At 42.7% G+C, this 24,696-nt stretch overlaps 1 protein-coding gene across 3 annotated transcripts in view; it reads right to left on the bottom strand.

Moving 5' to 3' along the window:
• Positions 1–24,696, bottom strand: part of COP1 (COP1 E3 ubiquitin ligase) — a 127,024-nt gene that overhangs the window by 30,743 nt on the left and 71,585 nt on the right. For all 3 annotated transcript variants that reach the window (XM_048944174.1, XM_048944176.1, XM_048944175.1), the window contains exons 15-17: positions 23,767–23,883; positions 4,706–4,823; positions 989–1,113 (exon numbers count right to left, since the gene is read on the bottom strand). In XM_048944174.1, the coding sequence (XP_048800131.1) occupies positions 989–1,113; positions 4,706–4,823; positions 23,767–23,883 (360 nt within the window). The remainder of the gene's footprint in view (positions 1–988; positions 1,114–4,705; positions 4,824–23,766; positions 23,884–24,696) is intronic.

Genomic DNA, 24,696 nt, shown 5'->3' with positions numbered 1-24,696 from the left:
TTATTCTTTCAAGAGATGACATTTCCTCCCAGTGGTTGTCATCATGCTTGTGGTGCCTTGGCAACTGGGCAGGCCCCGCAGCAAACTTTCACAATGCTTAAAAACAGAACAGGCTTTATTACCAAACAACTGCAGTATGCAGTGCATTTGTAAAATACACCAGATCCCAAATTTTCTCCAGAACTTCCTTAAGGTCAAGATCTTTGAGTATGGCATCTACACTAGCATGTGGAATGCATGCTCAGTGTCACAGCTGTGAGGCAGGTAGCACTGTCACACATTTGCCTGCAGTAATCGAATATGACAGTAGGGTCCACGGAGGTTTAAGTGAGAGAAACTAGACAGTGAGTAGGCTTCATTTAAAATCCATCCCAATTTCTGCCTTACAAGCTTTGGGGAGATCGGAGAACACATGCTAAGGTTCCTGCAGTGCTGGAGCAGCCATCCCAATCAACTCAGCGGAATCAGCCTGCCCATGCTTTTCTACCAAGACCTGAGGATTTGCAGAGGTTCAACAGTCCAAAAAGCAGCAAAAAAACCCAGAAAGAACCCAAAGAGTAATTGCTTAAGGATTAGTCAGTCTTCTGAAAGTTGTTCACAATGAGGGAGTCACTGCTTCACCAGGTTGAACACTGAGCTAAAGTGACAAGTATTTGACCCACTCACATGGTCTAGACTGCTAACCTTCCTAAGAAAAAATGCAGGAAGATGCATCAGTTGATAAATTTGAAGGGTGTATGTCGTATGAACACCAACTATGTTAATAAGCAGTTTTTGATGGCAGCAAAGACCTCATCTCAAATGAAGGGAAACCAAGTAGTAGTCCCTTAGGTCAAGCTGCTTACATCATTCCCAGGAAGGCTCAGGACAATCCTCTATTTAGAAGTCCATGCAGCTACAGGGCATATTGCTGGTGTGCTTTGCAAATGACGAGGCAGGAGCCCCAAGGAGTCCCACCAGCACCAGTCAGGGCAGCTGCTCTACTCACCACAGGCAATGTAGTCTCCGTTGGACGCCAGCCCTACAAAATTCTTCTCATTGATGTGGCCCTTGAAGGAGCGCAAGCAGTGAGGTTTCCCTACGTTCCACAGCTTCAGCTGACTGTCTGTTGACCTGAAAACAATACTTAAAGTTACAGTGCTGCCATACGGCAGGTAATCCTTGCTTGAAATGCTCCTCCTGAACACCCTACTTGCAGTGTTAGTGTGGGAAGTCTTAGTGTGCTTGCAGAGATTTATCCCACTTTCAATCACGTGCAACCCAGCTTGAGCCTGACAAAGTATCTATTCTTTTTAAAAGCCTGTCAAAATGTTTGAATAAAATACTTCCTTGCAGTATTACTCTTCCTCTCTCCTATCAATTGCTGAGTCCTCCACTGAACTGTACAGCCTGTGGAACATCACTGCCTCCTCCAAATCCTTGCAGATCTGGGACACGATTTTTTTCCAACTTCTACAGCACAGAGGAAGTCTGCTCCTTCCTGCCTGCTTGCTGAAATTCTCATTCATGCCTTTACAGAATTCAAGGCAGTCTCCTCCTCTCTGGCTGCCTTGAAAGCACAGTGTTCTCCTCCTGCCCAATACCAAGCAGCAGCACATAGAAACCTATGGGGGTTCAGCGTTACTACTTGCATTAAATTCATGTGGATTTCTCTTGTGTAACTGAGACTGCCTAAGATATAAATCTCAAACTTTCACTGTTTTCACCTTGACAGCAAAGCTAAATATTACTTTTAGAAATATACAACTCCATAGAGATTAAATCGAACTCAATGTTTTGCATTGTTCCCCCACTTGCAAACATACCCGTCTTCAAAATGCTTCTCTATTTACTGTGAGCAAACCTCCCTTTCAGCAAGAGCAAGGTGCTGTAGGTGCAGACTTCTCAGGCTGGCAGAGCTCAAGCAAACTAGAAAGACCCCAGATCTCAGGGCTGATACATTTCCTCAGAGCTGATAGGACTCGAGCCTCTCTCACCTGCCAGGATTTATTGTCTAGCCAGGCTCTGATGTCCCAGCATTCCCTGACTTACGGCTGTGAGCACATCAACAGCTCCTGATGTGGAAGGGACTGGAGCTCAGTTAGCCCACCCTTGAGAAAACAGAGCTGTTCTGATCTTAAATTTGAAAGAGAACAGGAGTAGGACTTGTCATCTGGCTGAGATGGAAGAAAGGGGAGGCTGGTACAGGCTCCATCACCCAAACTTACTGCTTTTCAAATACTGGGAGTTGGGAGGAAAAAAAAAAACCACTCACAATATCCATCAAATATTCCCAACGTAACACATTAATCCAATGTCACATTTGCCTAAAAATATAGCATGAGAGAGATGCACCTCGTGCTTTACCGCAAAAACCTTATCTCAGCCCTCAATGACAGCTGGAATGACAAAGGAGAGATAAGGGAGCTGCAGCAAGATTTGTTAGTCATATGTAATAACAGCATGAGGTTGGATCTCGACGAAGGTATGCACTGTATCTCCAACACTGCGACTTGAGCAGAAGTGCTATCCTAGTCCCAGGGCTTGACCAGAGAGGCCTAAAAGAGAGCATTCAGTTTCCCTAGCTACACTGCAGCTCACTCTCCCTTCTACTCATCATCAGAGCAATGCAAAGAAAAGGAAAAAACATATACAGTACTGTTCTGGCTTTTTTTTTTTGTATTTGTTGGTTTTTTTTCATTGTTGTTGTTTGTTTTTGCCTTTTGCCTTTTTTTTTATTGCCCAGAAGTACAAGGACATTGCCTTCTTTGCTGTTAGGATAGCAGTATTATTTTTAAAACGGTACATTTTAAAGCTTCAGAGTTGCCTGGAAACTAAAAATTTCAGAAGGCAGAGTGAAGCAGAAGAATAATTCCTGGTCTACAAGCTGTCAGGTTCCTGTGACAGCTTCTGCTATTAGCTAACCCATCAAGACGACCTTACGTACACAGGCACTTAACCTCCGTGTTTTAGTAACATACATTCTAGATCTTCATTAAAATAAAAACACTTCACATTAAAAGCATTCAATTAGTAATAGGTTAACAATATTCTATCACACTCTAGCCATTTTTCCACTCTTTAAGACAAGTGTGCCATACAAGATGATGGTTACCTGCCACTGTGCCACAAGGATAGGAACAGGCCATTGATCCTTCTGCTGTGACACTGCTCTTCTGGTTCCATACCCTCTCCAAAAAATATCATGGATGTGCTGCTCTAGTAAATCTGCCTCTCTGTAAATCAGCACTGTAATCGATGTGTTGTGCTAAATACCAGGCAGTTCTGAACATTCTCGAGGTCAAAACCTAACTCTACAGGGCACAGTAAATCAATGCAATCTATAAAACAGCTTTAGCTAGAAATCTGAAGAATCTGAATATAGAAATATTTTTTTTCTTTAAAAGAATTGGTGCTTGACTTTTGGGAGTCACTACTGTTGACACCCCAGCTTGCAAAATTAAGACATCTATTCTTTCTGATGCTTCCTTTTGTTCACACAGAAAGATAGATGAACCCTAGAGTTAGCTGCCTCGTCCTGTTACTGCCTGTCCAATTCCAACAGCTCTATTGATATTCCTCCTAGGGCTCAGGATATCCACTCTCAACTGGACAGCTCAAATAGGACAGGGACGTTCTACCCCACCGAACCCCATGGCTGTAAAACATTCTCAGCCTCCTTATGCTTCTAGTAAACGCTTTCTTCTTAGACAGATCTGGTTCAAAGCATTCAATTTAATTTGATCTATGTTCTAGGTATGAATTTGCACGCTTACAAAGAGCTATAACACTGATGGAAATAAGAAGAGGAACGGATTAAATATAAACAGCACTTGAAGTCACTGGGGAATCTTCCATCACACTGCTCAGATCAGCATAATTCACCAGCAGTCTGAATACTCAGATGTATGCCTCAAGAAGCTCTGCTTTAGCTCCAGGCTGCTAGAGCAAGCAGTGAGAAAACACAGGGAGAACTACGATAGACAGACATCTACTCAGCTCAAGGAAGCAAGCCAGGACAAGATTTAACCCTGTGATTGCTTCCTACTGCCCCTGATGTCAACACAATCACATACAACACCTAACATTCCTCTAGCAGCCCATAGCCTCCAAAAAGTAATTTGCCTTTTACCCATCGTCTAACAGGGACTCATCTCTGGTTCACGTACCCAGTCTTACAAATCTTTCCACATGTCATCTGATAGACATACTCACCCCTACATGACTGAAATCTTACTTCGAACGGAGGCAGCCAGATTTGGTTTTGGGGTGGTTCCACCTGATTTGCTTTCACGCTGTGGCTAAATGCCCTCTTCAGCTGTAGCAACACTATTTAATCACTTCTGTTACTCATCAGACACCCTTCTGCTGCAGATTACTATTCTCAAGCTGCCAGCAGCCTTGTCTGCAGCAGGGCTCTAGTCAGGAGCACCCTCAGCATACAGGCTCTTTAGAGGAGGACCATTGACTTGCAACTTACCAAAGCGGGGGCTTAAGGTCAGAAGTTGAATTTCTTTGTCTTCACGTTCCTCAAGCTTCTCAGCTCCATAATATAGAGCAGAGCCAAGTAACACGAGGAATTAATTTCTATTTTTGCCTGAAAAAGCAAATATTCGCTTCCTAAAAGCACAGCAAGTGTGCGCATCCACCCACACTGGCCACCTTGCAAAGCTGCCAGAAACCAAGGGCTACCAAGTTCTTACCCTACATAAAAATAAATACTTACGCAGAGACTATTTCCTCCCCACTCACAAACTTTGCATAGGAGACTGCCTTGCGATGCCCTTTGAACACCATGATGGGTTGCTTAGTGTTGCGAAGATCATAATAGTGGACACAGTGATCTGGAAATGAGAAAGAAGAGGTAATATTTATCAGCTGGGAAGGATGAATGGGACCTCTCATAGGTAATTAGCTCACAGTGAGAGTGCTGCCTATGCTATATCTCACTTCATGCTGCAACTGGGGTGAACAATCTGCACAACAGGAAAGGAGTGTTTAAAACAGGCTGCTTCCAACGGCCCCAGAACTCAATTCTACAATCCCCTTAGCCCACGTGCAAGGCAGCAGCTAAAAGGATGCTCATCGCTCCTGCCTTCCTTCTTGGCATTGTGCCTGGGCAGCCTAATTGCCACTTCTAAGGCACAACCCCTCTCCTTCCTCAATCTGGCCCCTCTTGGAAAACTGCTGAAGAACCTTAGGCTACGAACTCAGCCTGTCTGCTACTGAAATGGCAGAAAACACGGGCTGAATTTCTTATGCTTACCCTATATGGGTAACCTCTATACTTTTGTTTTTGCTTCTCTCCTTGGGCTTCATTACCAATCAAGAGAGAATAAGCATTTCTGCTTGTGAAAGAGCAGAGACTAAATTTCAGTTCTTTAGATTTAATTCACAGATGTGCTGCAGTGCCACAGCCACATAAAAAGGATTGCGACGAAATTAGCAATACATTTTATTTCCTGCACAACTAAATGCCAATTCCCAGGAAAACAGAAAAAGAAAAGCAAGAATAGAAGCCCCCATGAGATCCAAGCCCTAAGGCCACCCACTGCTCTTCCTAGCCTAATGAGGTTAATCAGCTTCTCCCTCCCTGACCTTCCATTGTCAATGCTGAACTTCATTTAATTATCTCCTGCTGCTCTGGACACCCAGGGAGGGCAGGCAACACCGTGTGCATGGAAGCAGAGCAGGAAGCCTCCCTTAGAATTACAGAATCATTAAGGTTGGAAAAGACCTATAAAAGAGCATCTAGTCTAACCGTTGACCCATCTCAACCATACCACTAAACCATGTCCCTCAATGTCACATCTCCACAGTTCTTGAACACCTCCAGGGACAGTGACCCCACCACCTCCCTGCACAGCCTATGCCAAAACCCGACCACTCTTTTGGAGAAAAAATTTTCCCTAATATCCAAACAGAACCTCCCCTGGTGCACCTTGATGCCATCACCTCTCATCCTGTCGCAGACTCTGGGAGCAGAGGCTGACCCCCACCTCACCACAGCCTCCTTTCAGGCAGTTACATGGAGCAGTGAAGTCTCCCCTGAGCTCCTCTTCTCCACGCTGCCCCATCACATTCCCTCAGCTGCTCCCCATCGCGCTGTGGTCCAGACCCCACTCAGCTCCACTGCCCTCAACCTTCTAACCCCTGCAATTCAAGGTACTCAGACATCACTCAACACTGCCCTGATCTTCCTTCTGCTGAAACAACACATCACCAGTGGAAGATTATCACTAAGATTATCCAGAAATGAATTTAAATGCCAATAGCTGCAGCTACTTCTGTATTTGCACGGTTTCAAAGCAGGGCTCTCAGTCTCACAAACAGTGCCTGGCTGTCTCAGCATTCCATGTGCTTTGGGAGATAACTGGATTCCCATTGATCAGGCCAGGCCACAGCAGCTCCTGGAGCAGAGGCAGATTTTCACCCATATTAAGGGACTAATTGCAGGACACAGGGACAGGGCCCTATGGCAGAACCTGCAGTCAGATGTGGCAAGAAGGCAAGCTGTCCTCTCTGCTTTAAGTGCCTCATTTCACTGCATATCAATACAGGTCTAGTGGCCTCTCCGCTGCGTTTCCAGCTCTCCCCTCTCCTTCTCGCAGTGCAGAAGCAGACACACTGAGTCTCCTCCATCACTCACACCAGGATTCAAGCAGGCAGGGTCTGGCCAAGCCGCCCCACTGGACTCAAACTCTGCAGCTGCTGTGTCCCTTCCTGCTAGTACCAGGACATGGGGAAGTGCCATACTCTCAGACACTCCTTCATGTGCTCCTGTTCCTTCTACCTCCAAAACAGGAACCTCAATGGCTGATGCTATTGACCAAAATTCCAGAGCTTTCCTAAAATACATGCATTTAATCAGCTTTAGCACAACAGGGTGATGTACCATGCACACTCAACAGAGGGGATGACTTTCAAGGAGAAGTTAGATTAAGTGTTAACGTTCCTTCCATACAATCTGAGCATCTCGCTCCCCTCTATCTCTTTGAAAGCTTGCTTCAAACCAGGCACATTTGCTAACCTGGCTAGCATACACCTCCTGGAGCTATGAAACAGTTAACTGGCAATTGTTATTTTAATGAGCAGAAATGATTCTAGCAGGGCTTCCCATTAGGAGCCAGTTAGTAGATAAGCCTTTCAAGCCTATTTTTGCTCCCAGTTTCAGCCTCTTCTCCAGCTGGCCTGTCATTAGGATGCCTCTGGATCACCAGATTTTATCCTTCAGAGAGTGACAGTGAAAGGGGGATCTGCGGATGGGCTGAATAAGAATGTGTCAAAGCATCTGGACAACGGGGAAAGGCAAGAGCTGCAGCAGGAACCAGCGGTCCATTGCAGCAAAGGGATGCGGAGATGCACTCGCCTCCAAAATATGGCAACAAGCAGCTGGAAGTCCGCTGGCACCCGGCACAACGTGCCTCCCCATGGCACCAGGGCAATCAATCACTGTCTGCTCTCATCACCACAGGGCCGGGGGAAAAGCAAGGCCAGTGGGCTCTAAAATTAGCCACTTAATTATTAATTGATTATTTCAGCAGCCCAAGTGTTGGCGCGCAATTGAGGGTTTTTTTTTTTTTCTTTAATTCGACCGAAGCAGCTATTTTTAAAGCAGTTATGTGAAGACGAACGCATGCTGCATTCATTAAAACCAGAACAGGTGGTCATGTTTTACAATTAAAGAGATACTCTCTCTTTTAGGCCATATGGACTTTCCGCAAACAAGATAAAAATGCCATCTGCTGAGGAAGAGCAGAGCCTGAAAACGAAGCTAAATGAGAGGAATACAACTCCCAGGTAGCCCAGTAGGAGCCCCTAGGGGTGGACTGGGATGAGGGCACAGCAGCACTGAGTGCTGTGCAGCTCAGCAATGAGGTCCTAGGAGCCAGCTGGTGGTCAGAAGAATAGACATTGAGGGGACTCAGCTCCTAAGCTTGGCAATTACCCTTCAACTTTTTAAGAAGTTTGCACATCCCTAGAAGCCACAAGTGTTTGTTTCGCTGCCAGTTGTGTACAGCTCTAGTAAGACCTTTTGGTGATAAGTGGACAGTTGGACTGGATGATCTCACAGGTCTTTTCCAACCTTAGTGGCTCTGACTTCTTTGTTTTGTTGGGCATTAAAACCACCATCCAGCAAGTTTTATTTGTTAAACTCTACAGTTCCCACCCCTGACCCAAAAGCTCACTTAAAACAATTTCAATTTCCAAAGCTAAAAGCCTCACATGTAACCCTCAGGCAGCAGCAGCAGCTCCCAACTTCACTTCTGCTTCCGCGTTCTGGCTTAATTGAAATATACACAAGATAATGGGGAGGAGTATGTATACATACCATAACAAATTAAACACTCCAAAGCAATTCTCATCTAATTCAATGTCATTGCAGACACTGAGCATGACAGAATTCTGCTGCTGCTCCTCCTGAATTCAGATTTATCAGGTCATGTTGTATCTGTTTTTACTGCATTTTTTAAATGGCCTCAGAAGGCAAAAAGGGCAGCTCAGCTCTGCTACCACTGCCAGGAGGTCACAGACCCCAGAGCTGAGTTTTTAAATAGCACTTCCAGGAGTGCTTACTTCCCCAGCCAAGCAGTGCTTTCACCTTCCAGCCGCTCAGCGACAACTCATCAGGAATTCAGACTTTCTGCTGCAAGCACTGACAAGTCCAGCAAAACTTTCCAGAGATGTCCCAGCCACCCAGGAAAGACAGCCTGTGTCATCAGAGGCTGCCATCACTCACTGGTCGGCTCGTAAATTAGCAAGGCAATGGGATGGCTGGAACACGGCGAGGAGATGAGCATCTCCATCTCAGCTTTGGCACTGAGGAGGGGGTGAGATGAACAAAGTGATGATGTGGTTATACCAGTGCAGGAAATACTTCCACAAAGAGAGCTGGGAATTGCTAATGGACCCGGCAGCAGCTTCCATAATTTTATAAGATGTAATTGCTCTTGGATTTTCGGTGGTTTAAACAACAATAAAAGAGAGCAAAGTCTGTTTTTTTGCCAAAAATGCTTTTCCTTACACTTAGGGAGATTTGCTGCTAAAGTTCACAAGACAGCTGTTATCAGAAAGCTCTAAATTCACATCACCAATTGAAAAGCTCTTAAAAATAGACTGAGGAGCAACTTTAGATCAAGGTTAGCAAAGAGCATCGTAGGGCAGCAGATTTTTTTCCCCCCTAATGTTTCTCTGAGTACCTGTGCGTAGTGGCGGTGACGCACAGACCAATCCAACTCTCCAGGTACCAGCAGTTCCAAGCCACATTCATCTTCCACATCACGTCCTTCACCAGCAGCATTAACTACCCTACAGCTCCAAGTACCTCGCAGCCCTCCAAAGCTTTTTTTTCTGACTGAGAACCACTTCCTAGAAGGAATATCAAGCCAAGGACAGCAAAACAACAGCTTACCTGCAATGCAACAGCTTTGTATGCAATAGAGGTAGCGACTAGAAAGCCCCAAGAGCTGCAACGCAAAGGTCCTGTAGCTCTCCTCAAGAAAATCAAATTGCTGACAAACTGAAGACCATTTTTCTTACTTCATTCAGAAATGCATATTTCTCAGCTGTTCAATATTTATGTTATTGATCTACTCAAAACATAAGCAATTTAGGTTGTTCTCATTTTTCAAGGGCTTACATGCCTGGGAATGCCAGTGGTGCTGACTGCTGCACGTCAGATGGATGCCATAGGCAGGAAGATGCCAGTATCCAAAACCGAAGCTGGAAAGCAGCAAATCAGATGCTGCTTAAGGTCTGTGAGAGGCCCTTTGTCATCCAAGCACATTTCAAATTATTATTATTTTTTTAAAAATAAACAAGGGATCAAATCCACTTCCTGTATCAATGCTCCAGCTCCAACCTGCAGTCCAGCATGCCTTGTGCTGCAGCTGTTCCACTGGAACAGAAGCCCAGGCTAGAACGCAGCTCTCAAACATACTTCTCTTCTGCTTCTTTGTTCACAACAGCCTTATCTGTTTATCTATTATCTCATGTCAGTGGTTGATAGTTCCTTCAGATTTGTCTGTTTCTTTTGCCTCTGTGATAGTCAAGTTTGGATCAAAGCTGCTGGCCTTTGCCACAGTGAAAATCTGTATGATAGGCAACAAAAATTAAAGATATTTATGTAAATGCAATCGAGAAGTGGAGGGAAGTATTTATACGACTTGCCCTGTAATGTTTAATCTGAATCTGGGCAAAATTGCTCTCCTCCAGTTACGTTATCCAAATAAAACCAATACAAAAAAAAAACTAACAAAAGGGCACAAAAAAGACCACAAAAAAGACAAAAAAGTGAAGGAAGAGAGGCATGATTTGGGGGGGGTTGATCCTATTTCTGCTTTCAGTGGTTAAAAAATGATTTTGGAAATCCTGAGGGAAGCACCCATTGCTCAATAGACATCAAGGGAGTTCAATGAAACCCCACTATTTATATTTAAATATCTACCCATAGAAAATAGTCTTTCTCCTCTGTACATGAAGCGTAAGCAAGAACATTCAGCACACAGAAAGGATAGAACAAGGCCTTCAAAGCTACCCAGAACTACATCTAGGCAACTTGCTCACAAAGAAAAGAGTGAAACACATAGTCATGCCCCAATGCATTGCATTGATTCGAGCCCAGAGGTCCAAACAAAACCTTGTATTTCAAGTGTCTAAGTGAGAAAGAGCACACGTTATCACTCCCATGAGTGCTATGCCATGAAGAGAAGGGCAAGCCACCTTAATGAATTTTTGTTCACTGTACACAAACAAGCAATAGAAAAAACAGAACTTTGCCATCAAGATGAGTTAACCAAAAGTCTCTTTTTCTGCCAGGCTCAGTACATTCTGTCCTACAAAAAAGGAAACTTGCATCCTCAGAGGTAAAGGCTCTGGCTAGGCTAAAAATGGAAGCAGAATCAGGAGGCTTAAGTACAACCTCATTCTTCCCTGTTGAAAACTTATCTTCTGTTAGTGCAGAGAAAGAGGAAGGAGATGAAAAGGGACAACATCCTGATTTTAAAATAAGCTCACATCAACTGAGGTACACTGTCATATGATGTACTATATTGCATTACATGACTTTTCTGTAAGGACCCGTGCACATAACATGCACGCTGAGTAAGGGCCAGATAAATAAAAGTGTAGCTCTTTCTCAGACATCTGAGATAAGACAGAGAGCTGCTATCAGTGCCCAAGCCTTGAAGATGAAATACTTTAAAATAGATTTCCTTTAATTTGAGAGAAGACTTACAAAAGCCTCAGTGCTTCACTTGACCTCAAAGCCATCAAACAAGCTACACACTTACAGAGCAACCTGAAAGCTATTAAGAAGAAAGTGGAACCTCCTCAGCAGATCTTCTACCTGCGTCCACACCAGGAAACAGTGCATCCCCAAAAAGCAGTGATTTCTTCAAAGGCTGGTCAAAAAACAACTCAGGATTTAATTATGAAGTCAAAACAGAACCTTAATCTTTATATACTTATGCAGAAAGCAATTTCTGTTTAAATCTGTTTTTTATTTATTTTGCTCAAGGGCCCTCAAAGTTGCAGAATAATGCAGAATGGATTCCAGAGGTTTCTTCCAATAGATTCTACTTTTTGCTTCGATCAGAACCACCTGCTAAGTCAGTTTCAGGTCAGGTCAGGTCCAATAGCTGCGCCCACAGTCCCACTCAGTTCAGCTCTGGGCATCTCAAAGGTGGTGAAACTGCAAATTCTTCCATCATCTTGGCTACCTTGAAAAGAACTCTTATGTCAAAGGATAAGGGAGAATCTTTTTTTTTTTTTTTAAGATCCAAACTTGCTTAAACTGTTATTATTATCCTGGCTTCTTAGATCTTTCACATTTTGTCTACTTACTCCCACATACTGGAGGTGGCGCAAGGTGCTGCCATGCAACCTTTGTTCACGTGCAATTAACTTTATTCTTACTAGTTAAAAAAAAAAAGAAAAAAGGAAAATGAGGAACTACAGAACCTGAACTTTTGCACAGTCTGTAATACCAAACAACAGCACTTTGAGGTCTTTAAGGGAGTGAGGTAGCTTTGCTCAGAAAAAATAACCAGATGGAAAGTTAGCTTCCTTTACAACAGAGAGGTAGACTGGAGTCTGAGCATCCATCTGTGGGTCTCACTCCAGAGAAGGCTGGAGACATAGGAGGGTTCAGTGCTCCAACTCTGAGAACAATCCAATGCACTAAGGAATGTGAAGACTGGTCTTTTCCAGGGTATAAGAGAGTATGGGGAAAAAAAAAATGGGTCTTTGCTACAGCAATAGAAAGGAAGGATGCAGTTTCAGCTTTCAAGAAAGAATGGTGAGGAAGCCTTCCAGCCAAAGAAGCTCTACAAAAGATTGATTTCTCTCTATAGAATAAAACCAGAATGGACTAGGATCAACACAGGCTTTAGCCTATCACAAGCCATTGCAGGGAGAAAAGACAACATAATAGTTTCTACTACATAAAGAAAATAGATGCTTTGGGAAAAAGAGAGAAGACAGCAACACATGAAGCAAAAGTGGACTTGAATTCAAGAAAACAAAGCCCTGAAACAAAAATTAACACAAGATTTTCTGAAGAAATTAGACAATATCAACAGCAGTGAGTTGACACCAGTGCCCTCTTTACAAACTATTTCCTTTACTGCAAGCGAAGAGATTAAATATGGGTTTGATACAGTTTGAAGCAAAGAACCTTTGGCAGACAAAACAATCCAGAGCATTTTGCTGAAGAATGCAGCGTTCTGCACTTGCAGCATGACAAATCACATGGCAAGGAGAGAACAGAGATAAAACCATTCCATCCCAGCATTTCCCTGCTGGAAGATCATCACAGCACAGGCTGTGATGACTGATGCTTATTTTTCCTGTCCATAGCTTCCCTTCAAAAGAACTCACAATCAAAGAAAATTCTATCCCAGTACATCAGTGTTACACGCACAATTACAATGTTTGCTAGCTATAGCTTCATATTCACAACGTTCTGCTGCAGAAGTCACAAGTACTCTGTTTACGTAACTAAAACAAAACTACCCATTTGAAGCATTTGCTTTACCTCTTCTTTTTAAAAGAAAAGAACAGTTTTCCTGGTTACCCATTTTCTTTTGCCCTGGGGGAGGTGATCTCAGCAATGTATTCAAGGTGCAGTGCCCTGCTCTGCAGCAGCCAACTGGAACAACGTCCTTATTTTGTATTTCATGCGGTTGCCTGACGTGATTTCGGATGCAGTGCTTCATTCATGTTTGCTCTCAGAGTTCTGTCTAGACAAGTGGTCTCAAACACCTCTGTACAGCACTCCCAGGGAGCTCATACACATCACAAGCATTTAAAGCCACCCACCAACGGCCCAGGGTTGGAAAAGCACTCAATAGATTTTTCCCAGTGGGTTCAAACTCCCTGATGTTCTCTTCCCTTACATCCTGGTTCGGAAGACGACGCAACAGTAAGCAAGGTCTCTATGATTTATTTTGCTGGTGGCAAAATCTGAAATGTATCTGTTAAGTAAGCCACATAGCAGTGATGTTAGTAGGGCTGTTAACGGGGAGTTTCTAAAGCAGAGGAAGGCACACAGGAATTTGGGAATGACTGCATTCTGACAACTCAATCTCATTTTCTCACGCTGTAATAAAGACTACTGTTGGAGGCAACTGCTCATCATATTTAAAGAATTCAACACAGAAATCCAGCCTAGATCTCCACATAAACAAAGGCAGAATGCAGCTCTGAGAAGAAGGAAATGTCTAGCAGTCTTCTGTAGGGCAGATTGGATGACGCAGAAAGCAATATGGGAAAGGTTCACCCCATGCAAACCGAATTCAAGGGAGCTGCAGTCATATGGAGCACAACTGGTAGATTCAGTCTCATGCCTGGCAAAACCAACAGCTCCATAAACACTCTTCCAAGGAAAGGCTCAAGGAGGTGACAGCAGTGGGCTACAGGTTAGCATCTGATATATTCTCACAGAGCTTTGCAGGGAAGGCGACATCCTGCTTCAGCCAGTGACTGTAATCTCTAGCAAATGCATATATGTATATATTTTTAAATACATATCAACACTAGCACTTCACTGAAGATCTATATCTCCCTCTGCTGAACAGAAAAAGGGAACAGCAGCCTTGATGGGATCTGCCAACAGGGTTTTTAACCTTTGTATTCAACGGATTCCCTATGGCTTGAAGTTACAGACGACATTTGCCAGGGTATGGATAATGGTCTTTATGCACCAGGGACATTTTTTATTGACTTGTCGAAAGCTTTTGACACAGCAGACCATAAAGCCTCCACTAAGTAACTTGTATCATATTAAGGAGAGAAGGAGGAGACCTAAAGCATTAGAGATCTTAATCTGTTGAGGAAAAGAGCTGAGGTGGGAAGGGGAGCAAAACAGATTTCTCTTGAACTCCTTTGAAACTATGACCTTTATGGCTTTAAAGAACTGCAGAGATCTCTCATAGGAGCAAGGAATAGAAGGTCTGTATGCAATTCAAAGTTTTTCATCTACCAGATTGCTGGAAAAAAACCCAAAAGATTCAGTACAGATAAGGCAGATGTATCAAAACAAAACTAATGAAGACAATAGCAGACCTGTAGAAAAGCTACTGTTCAGACTCTTGATCCAACTCTTCTTCTTGACAGTGAGCATGTATGACTACATCCACTAACGTACATGCTTCAATGTCCATAAATGACTTTTACGACACCCAGAATATGTGAAATCATTTAATAGTAAGAAGTGCCCCAATCCACACTGCCATTTAGATACAAGTCTGAAGATCTGAACTGTCTCAGGAGCACCAGAAGTCTAATTTATATAAAGACTGCTGGCTACATCCATCACAGCCATCAGTACCACCTCATTTGCTGAGCAGATCCCTCCTGATTCAAGATACTTGCTGCACACAACATTTGACCTTAGTGCAAACCAAAGATCTTGTTACTGATTGCCTCAAAGCACCGCAAGTCATAGAGCAGTGATGGAGGTGGTAGTCAGGCTCACAGAGACCACAAGCTCCAAGACAACAAGTTCATGCAGGTAAGGGCCTGAGACATTTTGAAAGATAGATATGAAAAGGATCCCTAAGATTTTATGAGTATGTCTATGGAGCAACAGCGTTAGGGTTTCTGTTGCATCAGCAAATATCACAGAAGAACCAAACAACCAAACCAAACAAGCTTCACATCAACCAAAGTGGCTCTAGGAAAAGAGCATGCTGCTCCAATAGACATTACAATGCACAACTGAGGACATAGGTTTGTCAAATTTCAGTCAAACCTGATGTGGGCCCAGCACTATATGGTGGCTGACTAGCCTGAGGAGACAAAATCCTCCTCCTCCTTGGTTTGGGAGTTGGTGATTTGACTCATCACCTAAATGGCCATCAAAGTAGATTCCAGTCTTGGTGGAAGAGATGATAACTATTAAATATATTGTCATAATCACTAATACTCAAGCTTCAGATAGGAGTGCTTCAATCAAAATCCTGAAGGTACTGTAGATAATGCAGATGAGGAAATAAGTATGGAAAAAGTACATGACGATACATAGGTGTCCAGTATGGAAAAGAGGCAATCTAGACAGACAGACAATGAAATGACCCATGAAGGAAGGATAACTGGATTTGTACATACATCTACAGCCTTTCCTTTTGTCACCAGCTTGAGATGCAAGTGGCTAAAAGTTCCTCGTTAGACAAGCTCCTTTCCATCTAGCCCAAGCATTCTGAAACTCTCCTCTTACAAAACATGTACAATCTTCACACGTTCAGCTACTATGACATGGAGCCTTCTAGAAAACAGATCACACTGCATTTGTAGGTTGCAGATTTTTTCCTAAGCGACACAACAATTTTCACCAGTTTGTATGGGAAAAAGTACTCCATGTTGTTTAAGTCTAAATGCATACCATACCCAAATAAAAGCAGTTTGAAAAGGAGGTAAAACACTGAGGCACTAGAGAAGATGTCATTCTAATAAGTAATTCCATTAAGTCAAACTACCAGAAAAAACTGCAGCTTTGAAAACTGATGTTGAAGCAGATTCAACTCGTAGGAATACAGCAAAAAATCCTAGCAAGAGCACTTTGGCATTTGGAGGAAAAGATGAATCTCAGAGCGGCCTGTTCTATTCTTCAATTTCAAGGCTTATTTCAATTTTAATTTGAAGTCTGTAGTGTTGACTAAATGACTTCTGCACCAGTTATAAGACAAAATGTTGAGGAAAAGAATATTTAAGCAAACAATTAGAGAGCTCATTTCTGCTAACATCAGATTTATCCTTTTCTCCAGAAAATCAAATGGAGCTTCTCAAGTTCATTTTATTCATTTACTTGTCACTGAAGTGTGACGATCTCTTGGATAGTTTGGTACCTCCCAGTAGGTCTCTGTAGTGCTATTTGCTATGTATCTCAAGTGCTTTACCCAGTGAATCTCAGTATACACACAGACTTTTTTTGTGTAAATAAAGTTAAATAAGCTTTTAAGTCCTGAAATTTGTACATACAACATCTCCTATATGCCTGTGAATGATTTTTTTTTTTGTCCCAGTCTGATCTGAAGGCACTGCACGATGCCTGGCTGACCCAGCATCTCTCTGTTGGTCCCACACAGGCAGGTCCATTTACACACAGCACTGGTTTAAATAACACTGTGTGGCTGCAATTCCTCCATTTCTCAGTTCTTAACAGGTGCAGATCCACCATAAATGTCTGAAATTTGAGCCAGAAAGAGTCTTTGGCCAGGCATCAGGACAGAAGGCACAGTCTGATACTTCACTTCATAAATGCTGGAATGTAATATAAAGAGGGATCACTTTTAAATCAAACCTTCAAGACAGTGTTCTAAACTAAACAATCTTACTAAGCTCAGTGCTTCCCCCAGAATACGTACTGTCAGTACAGACATATGATTACTACCACTGGCCAAAGCCACAGAATCACAGGAGCTGGAAAGGACCAAAAGAGATAGTTGAGTCCAACCCCCTGCTAAAGCAGGTATGCTACAACAGATCTCACAGGCAGGCATCCAGCCAGGCCTTCAATATCTCCATAGAAGGAGACTCCACAACCTCTATGTGCAATCTGCCCAGTGCTCCATCGCCCTGACTGTAAAGGAGTTCTTCACATGTCAGGACAGAACTTCCTGCGTTCAAGTTTTAGGCCATTGCTCCTTGTACCACCACTACACATCACTGTGAAGAGCCTGGCCTCATCCATTCGACTCCCACATTGATCAGATCCCCTCTCAGTCTTCTTTTCCACAGGCTGAACAGACCCAGGCTGCTCAGCCTTTCCTCGTATGGGAGATGCTCCAGGCCCTTCATCATCTTTGTGCCCCCTCCACTGAACTCCTTCTAGGAGATCCATCTCTCTTGTGAACTGGGGAGCGCAGAACTGGATAGAATCTAAATGTGATATCATCAAGGCAGAGTAGGGGGCAGGATCACCTCCCTCAGTCTGTTGGCCACAATATTTTTAATACACCCCAGAAACCCATTGGCCTTCTTGGCCACAAGTACACACTGCTGGCTCATGGCCAACCTGCTGTTCACCAGAACACCCAGGTTCTTCTTCATAGGGCTCCTCTCCAGCAGGTCACTCCCTAACCTGCACTGATGCATGCGGTTATTCCTCCACAGGTACAAGATTATACACTTGCTCTTGTTAAACCTTGTCAGGTCCCTCCCTGCCCAACTCACCAGTCTGCCCAGGTCTTGTTGAATGGCAGCACAGTCTCAGATGTATCAGCCAATCCTCCCAGCAAATTTGCTGAGGGTGGACTCTATCCTTTCAACCAGATCGCTGATGAAGATACTGAACAAGACCAAAGCCAGCACTGACCTTTGGGAACACTGCTAGTTATACCTCCAGCCAGTCTCCGTGCCACTGATGATCACTGTCTGACTTCTGCCACTCAGCCAGTGCTCAGTGCACCTCACCACCCACTCACCTATCCCACATTTTCTAAGTTTCATAACAAGGATGTTACGGGAGGCCATATCAAACACAGATTCCTTCTTTCAAAGTATCCTTAGAAGACTAAAGAAGGGCTGCAGACGCTTTCCTAGGCTGCAAGAAATGAAACACGTGCCATGGTTTCTGGAATTAGTTTAGTTTAAGCCATACGATGTCAAGCATGCATTTGAAAAAGCATGGCCTTGTCCCCATCTTTCCCTGGCAATAGCCTCAGAGATTATGGACTAGAGGAAACTCACTGAATACTCATAAAAAGGTAAGATACCCTGCAGGTCCAGCTCAACAGAATTTACGGGCAAGTCCTGGATTGCTGCACACTGCACCAGTTCCATAAAGGCTGAATTCTGAGCGTTGCTGTGAACTTTATCTGCATGCTTCAAAGAAATGCCTAACTTTAGCCTATGCCTTTGAATACCAAGCTCAATTCACAAGCTAAAGGCAATCTTGTAGCTTAAGCTCAAAGAAGTTGCTTAACTCCACCCTAAACATATCACGTTTTCACATGGATAGATCGTTTCTGAGTCATTGCTGGCGTTCAGTAGAGCAAAGTACTTAACCCAGGAGAATCTATTAAGGTAAGACCTTGCTTTCAGCTGGAAAACATTAATTCTCTTCCAAAAAGGCACGCTGCCTTCTTGGTCATTAATATCACATCATTCTTCTGAGGTGAGTGACAAGGCAGGCAAGTCACCCAGATCTCAGGCAGCATGAAAGGCTGGCTCTACAGAAAGATATTTGGAAAAGAGAAATCACTCCTCCAGTTAGTGCAGCAAGAAAATCAATATTTCACTAGACAAAGATGGTCTTCAATGCAGTCCTGCTTAGGCATCAGGTACATTAGCAAAATTGAATGATGCTCACTAAAAAAACGACACGTGATCTTGAACTCTAAGTGCATAATGGTTGTGCAAAGAATTAAAGAGGTGGCGATACAGTTGGAAAAAATCAAAACAAAGCTGTTGACATAGCAACAGGAGTCCTTTTTCAAGTTGTATGCTGTGAATCAGAATCATTAGTTTTGCGGCCTTTCAACAAGGAACGAAAGGCTGTGGCATTCAAAGCCAGAGCGTGATGCCACTCTGTAATGCTGAAGATGGTGCAAGAAAAAAACATTTTAAATAGCATGCAAAACCTGCTGGGCAAGGGCAAAGTCATCTGGGAAGGACAGGCAGTTTCTTGGGAAGGGCTCTTGCTCAGCAGCATTGTATAAGTAGAGAAGGGAATAAGGAAAAGAGACAGAATGGGCAAGGAATACGTGGACAGGAACAAGTGGAGAAGCGTGAGCGTAGGGAAGAGACTCTCCCAACCTAGACAACCTCAACCTCTGAGGGTGTAGTTTTATGTAAGTGTTAATGCCAACACAATGAGTGCTGCCCTATGCTTTTCTGGGTCAGTTCACCTGAATCCACACTGTCAACAGTTTGTGACAACACAGTGAGATCTGACTGAGGTTGAAACTAACCCACCAAAATGTTAAGCTCTGAATATGATGCAGATGTGCCACTGTACTTCTGTCTACAAATACTCATCAGCTGCTTCCACTTGTTTGTACAACTCCCGGGAAGCAGGTAGTCTGCCTTGCAGCTGTGCAGCACTGAGGAGCCCCTCTCATCCCCAACTCAACCTGCCACGTTTATGGGTCCAGCATGGAGAAAAACCACATGAAAGAAGATGATGAATCTAGTGCAAGAACTCAGGAATTCGAAGTTTTGATGATCTGATCTTCCCATAATATATGGGAAATAAAAGGTCAGCAGTAGCTGCTGACGGTATTACAGCATGCTGGGAATAAAGCATAGTTGCTATCAATAGCTGTACTTAGCTCACTGGAGATGGTAGACAAGCTGATCTCACCCAGACTGCAGAACTTGGACTTTCGAGCTGCCAACTGCATGCATTTGCAGCCCATTTTTATTTTTTTTTCCCCTAAAAGCAAGGAAACAGTACTGCTCGAAAATATATAGGTTGAGAGCATCAATGCTGTTGCTGAAGCAGAACAATAACAACTTTGGCCATGATCTATACGGCTAATTTCAGGATAAAGACCCATCTATTTTTAAAAAGAGGAAAAGACCACAAAATTACCTAATTTTATATTCGTCAGTGATTACAGTTTATACTGCACAATGTTTCAACTCAGTAAGCGTGCAAATAGAATATTTTATTAAAGTAGCAGACAGGAGGGATCTTTTCTTCTTTATGTGCCCTCTCCACTGCAATGGATTTTATCAGGTTGCATTCTGATGTGATAGCTTTCTTCTTACCTGAAGGGCCTGGCAAATTTTAAGACAGTTATTTCCTAAACCACTTATTCCTCTGTTTTAGACTCTACTTCCAGTTTATTGCTTGTTTGCTTTGTTTTAAGCCACAAAAAAGGTCATCTGAAAGCTTTCGGACTAAAGAGTCCAGAAAAGAAACATGTATCATCCATATAAGATGGGAATCCTGGGATCTGTAATAGCAACTAAACTAGTTTTCTGCTGCATCTACTCAAAGCCAAGCCAGTACTTCACTCTAAAGGAAGACACTTCATACGGAGATAAAGCACGAATGCTCGAGCACAGCTACATCCAACCCAAACATCACAGCTACTGCTTGCATTACCACTATTCCCAGTTACTTGTGGGTTAACTGAAGCACAGAAGAAATCCAAGATACAATAAATTCCAATCCTAGCCCTTCTCAGATGACGATGTTCAAGGCTGAAACTTCCCCTGCCGCCAATAAAGGGCAGGGATCTTCTGAGGAACTCAGCATGGGGAAATGGATGACAACGTCCACAGGCTGCTGCCTCGGCTCACATCATTCGCACCATGGAAATTAGCAAGCGTTCAGACATTTTAGAGAAATAGGAAGGGAGATGCTTCAAAAATTGAAGAAAGCGTGCAATTACAAAGCGAATCTCTCTCTGAATATTTTACCCATAGCATCAGTGGTAAAGGTAAGCAAAGAGTCAACATTTTACTAACAAATGAGAAGGGATACATAAATAAGAGATAAGGCAGGGAGGATCTTAAGATAGCCATTCTGTTTTTTGCAGAGAACATAAAGCAGGGACCAGCACAGAGATTCAAGGAGATGCTGATCTGTCTGAAGTATCTGATGAGGAAAAACTACTTCAAAGAGGCATTCTGAACAGACGGACGCAAGTGGACACAATGCTTTTGGCAAAGGTAGAGGAAAACATTTCATTCATCAAGATGCAGAAGAACAAGGCCTTACTAAAAAGGATTTCAGCTGTGGGGAGGGTTGAAGATTGAGCCTCAAGAGAAAATAAAGGGAAATAATAATTGGAAAAACAAAATGTGTGACAAAGACTAAGTGAAACCCCAGACTTACAGTCAGAACTGCAATACTTAAGCAAGGCTACCAACTTGCAACCTATCCCATGTATGGAGAAAGGGAGAATGGAAGGTGTATATAGTAATTTAATAGTTCAACCAATCCACATCATCCTTTTACATTTCAAACATTAGGTTCTTTTTCCACCAACCATTTCATCAATTGCTTCTCTCCTCAAGCTTTAAGCTGTAAGGATATATACATACATACAAGCATACAAATATAGCATCAGATTCCACCAAACCAACACTACGAAGGATATACAGGAGCAGCACTTCTGCTTAAACGCTGCACCCAATTCTGTTGCGTGGGCAACGTTAGGAAATCAGGGCTCCTTTATCATTGGATCAATCACTGGAAATGTAATTGACATGAATTATCAAAACTGAAACTCCTCTGAGCACCTAAGCAAGTCAACACAAAGACAAGCCCACTTCCTAAAACTGCCCATTATACTCCTTAGCGAGTGAATGTTTTGTAGTACTCACCTTTATTCCTGTGATGGCAAACAGGAACCTCCACATCCCCATGCCTTTTCTTTTTAAACACTGCTTAAGGAAATCAGCTTTTCTCTTTCTTTATTAATGTTATTGCCCACATGACAAACACACTATTCACAAGTTACACTATTTTTTTTTTTACCATAGACTCAGTGAAATTAGTAAACAAGATCAGTTGAAATTGATGGAGAAGAAAAAACCGCTTCTGTCATAACACATTAAGCAGGAGAGTGCCTACTTTCATACTCACTATAGAGTAAAATAAACTAATTTCTCTGCTCTGAACTTTTAATTTTAGAAATAAAACCAGCTTTTAAGATCCCTCTTTTTTGGTTAGTTTCACATGGCATTTTTTCACTTGTATTTATTGCTGAAAGATCAATTAAAATTCTTTTGTGGGAAATCATTCCCATCAGTACAATTAGTCCATATAATTGCTCCCGCAACCACCATTAAATATCCATTTTACTTTTTATTTAGACTTAATTACCAAGCTCCAAGAAGATGCTTGGTAACTGATGGTTAAGATGCTTTTACTTTTTACGAAAATCATCTTCTGCCTTCCTCCTATGCATTCTTCCATACTACAAATACTGTTTGACCCTCAGCTATCTCAAAAAAGCACACGTAGTCTTATGAAGCTTCCAGTTAACCCCTATTGTCCACTAATGCCTCTTTCCCCACCTAACTTGCTGAAGACAAGCATGGTTTTAGTTTGGCATGAATTGTGGCCTGATAGATATAGACTCACAATTTGTTTTCATCCCATGTGCCCCTACAGCTCCAAAAACCTCCATAGATTTATCTGTGCCTTATTCTCTCCTCTGCCTTTCAGGTGGAAAAGAATCCCTGCCACTGATTTATCAGGAAGAATTCTGCTTCATGGTGCTGTTACATATCTGTTTTAATCAGTAGCTGATCCATTTGGAGCTAGTGCTCTCATCATTCCCTAGAGCCTTTCACAGATAGCCCCTTTCATTCAAATACTGCTAGTAGGTATTGTAATTCAATTCTATTCTTGCATGTAATTCACTAACCTTCAGCAAGATGCCTGTCAAGCAAGTCAATATTTTACACTCCAACTTGAATCCATTTTTTGCAGTGTATCAAAATGCAAATGAATTTTTTCCTCCTAAGAGTCAATTCTGAGTAGAACCAGTCTGGAAATTGGAACACCTAAAGAAAATGGCAAACTAGCTGTTGCAAGAATGCGATCAACATATCTCCCGAAATCCAGAGATCGCAAGTGTCATCGGAACATCTAGTTACAAGCACATTAAAACTCCCTGAGGAGAAAGGAAATGCAGAGTTGGTTAAACATTTATAGGTACCTCTAAGTTTCAATTGCTGCATGCATAGCACAATGCAGTTTCCTCCTGAAGTGATACCCACTCTGCTTTTAAGACTTTGTACAGACACCAAAACGTATTTAATCCAAGTGATAGAAGTCTCATCGTGCCTTTCCCAGTAACATCAAGAAATCCCCAAAACCATGCTTTACTAACTTAGGAAAACATCAGCCCATGCACAGGGATCATAGCTGCAGCTATGGGAAACATGCACAGCCACTGTTATACAGCACGCCTCAGGTAAAACCAGTTGAAACTCCCAGTATGGTTTTCTACTATTCATAAGAAATGCTGTAAATTTGAAAGAACAACTATCACCATGTTAACACGTTAACATTGCTTCAAGACTCACAAAGCTACGATTTGCTTGGTTGCCTTAGCTATCTCAATAAACACATTGTGCCTCTCACTTTCATGAGCTTTTTTCTCTGATCCACGGGCAAATTAAAAAGTCAGGCTGCAGGAAGGAGTTGACGCTCGGGTATCATGATGCCTTCTGGGTGACTGCACATTTGAAAAGCCTTACTCAGAGGCATTTTAACTGCAAAGATACTGCACTGCTAGGAACAGCAGCCAACCTTGAGAAAGAAGCAGCTTAAAGGAAAGAAGAAACAATATCTCTTTGCTCAGAGATTCTTTCACCTACCTGCACAGCCAAAGGCTAGGTGGTATCTAGAAGAGGGGCTGAATTTGACACAACACACGTTTGCCTTGGCTTCAATGCTTGCTACGGAGTTGTCCAAATTGGTAGACCACAGCTTCACTAGAGAAACAGAAAAAGAATTAGTAAGCAAAAACTCCCAACTCCATCTGAAAAGTATAGAATCTCATTCATTATTAAGATTATGAACAACCTCATTTGCCAAGCTGTTAACAATTAGAAATGATCAGATTCTAACTGATGGCTACTGAGCCTGATAACTTTCCCAGCTACATCAACACTCTACTCATCCCCATACACTCAGGAGATGTGGAAGGCACACATCCTACACATGACATCACACACGTGATGGGTGCAAACAGATGACTCACTGTTACGTTATAATCTCAACGCAACGTTTAAGATCACTGGACTGCAGATCCATATAACCAGGAGTGTTTAAACCCCTTTTGTTCTTTGTTCCCTTGCTGAGATGTACAGAACTCCATGCTCCAAGGCAGAACTGCTTTGCACTTAATAAATGCACCTAATTGTATGCTTAAACACAAGCGAGTAAGAACAACTTGTTTTATTCTCAAGAAACTGGCACAGACAGAAAAGAAATCAGTATGCTGGCTTCCTATGATGATATATTTCCTTGGTACAAAGAACTCTACTGTTTCTCAACACTGCTGTGTGAACACTGATTAAACTATGTTGTACAGAACAAGCTCTTCCCCAAAAGTACTACAGTGCTTCACAGGAAGATCAACAGAAAACACCAGTGGCTTTTCAAAATTTAGCTTTTTCCTCTCTCTACAAAAACTTCAAGCATCGTTTAACGTTCAAGATGAAGATAGGTGCTCCCCACATGGTCAGTCCACAGAATGGTTTGAGTTTGAAAGTATCTTAAAGATCCTCTAGTTCCAATGCCAT

The sequence above is a fragment of the Lagopus muta genome, chromosome 5 (genome assembly GCF_023343835.1).
Source record: "Lagopus muta isolate bLagMut1 chromosome 5, bLagMut1 primary, whole genome shotgun sequence".
In the NCBI taxonomy this organism is placed as follows: Eukaryota; Metazoa; Chordata; class Aves; order Galliformes; family Phasianidae; genus Lagopus; species Lagopus muta.
This window is presented reverse-complemented; position numbering and strand designations above follow the sequence as displayed.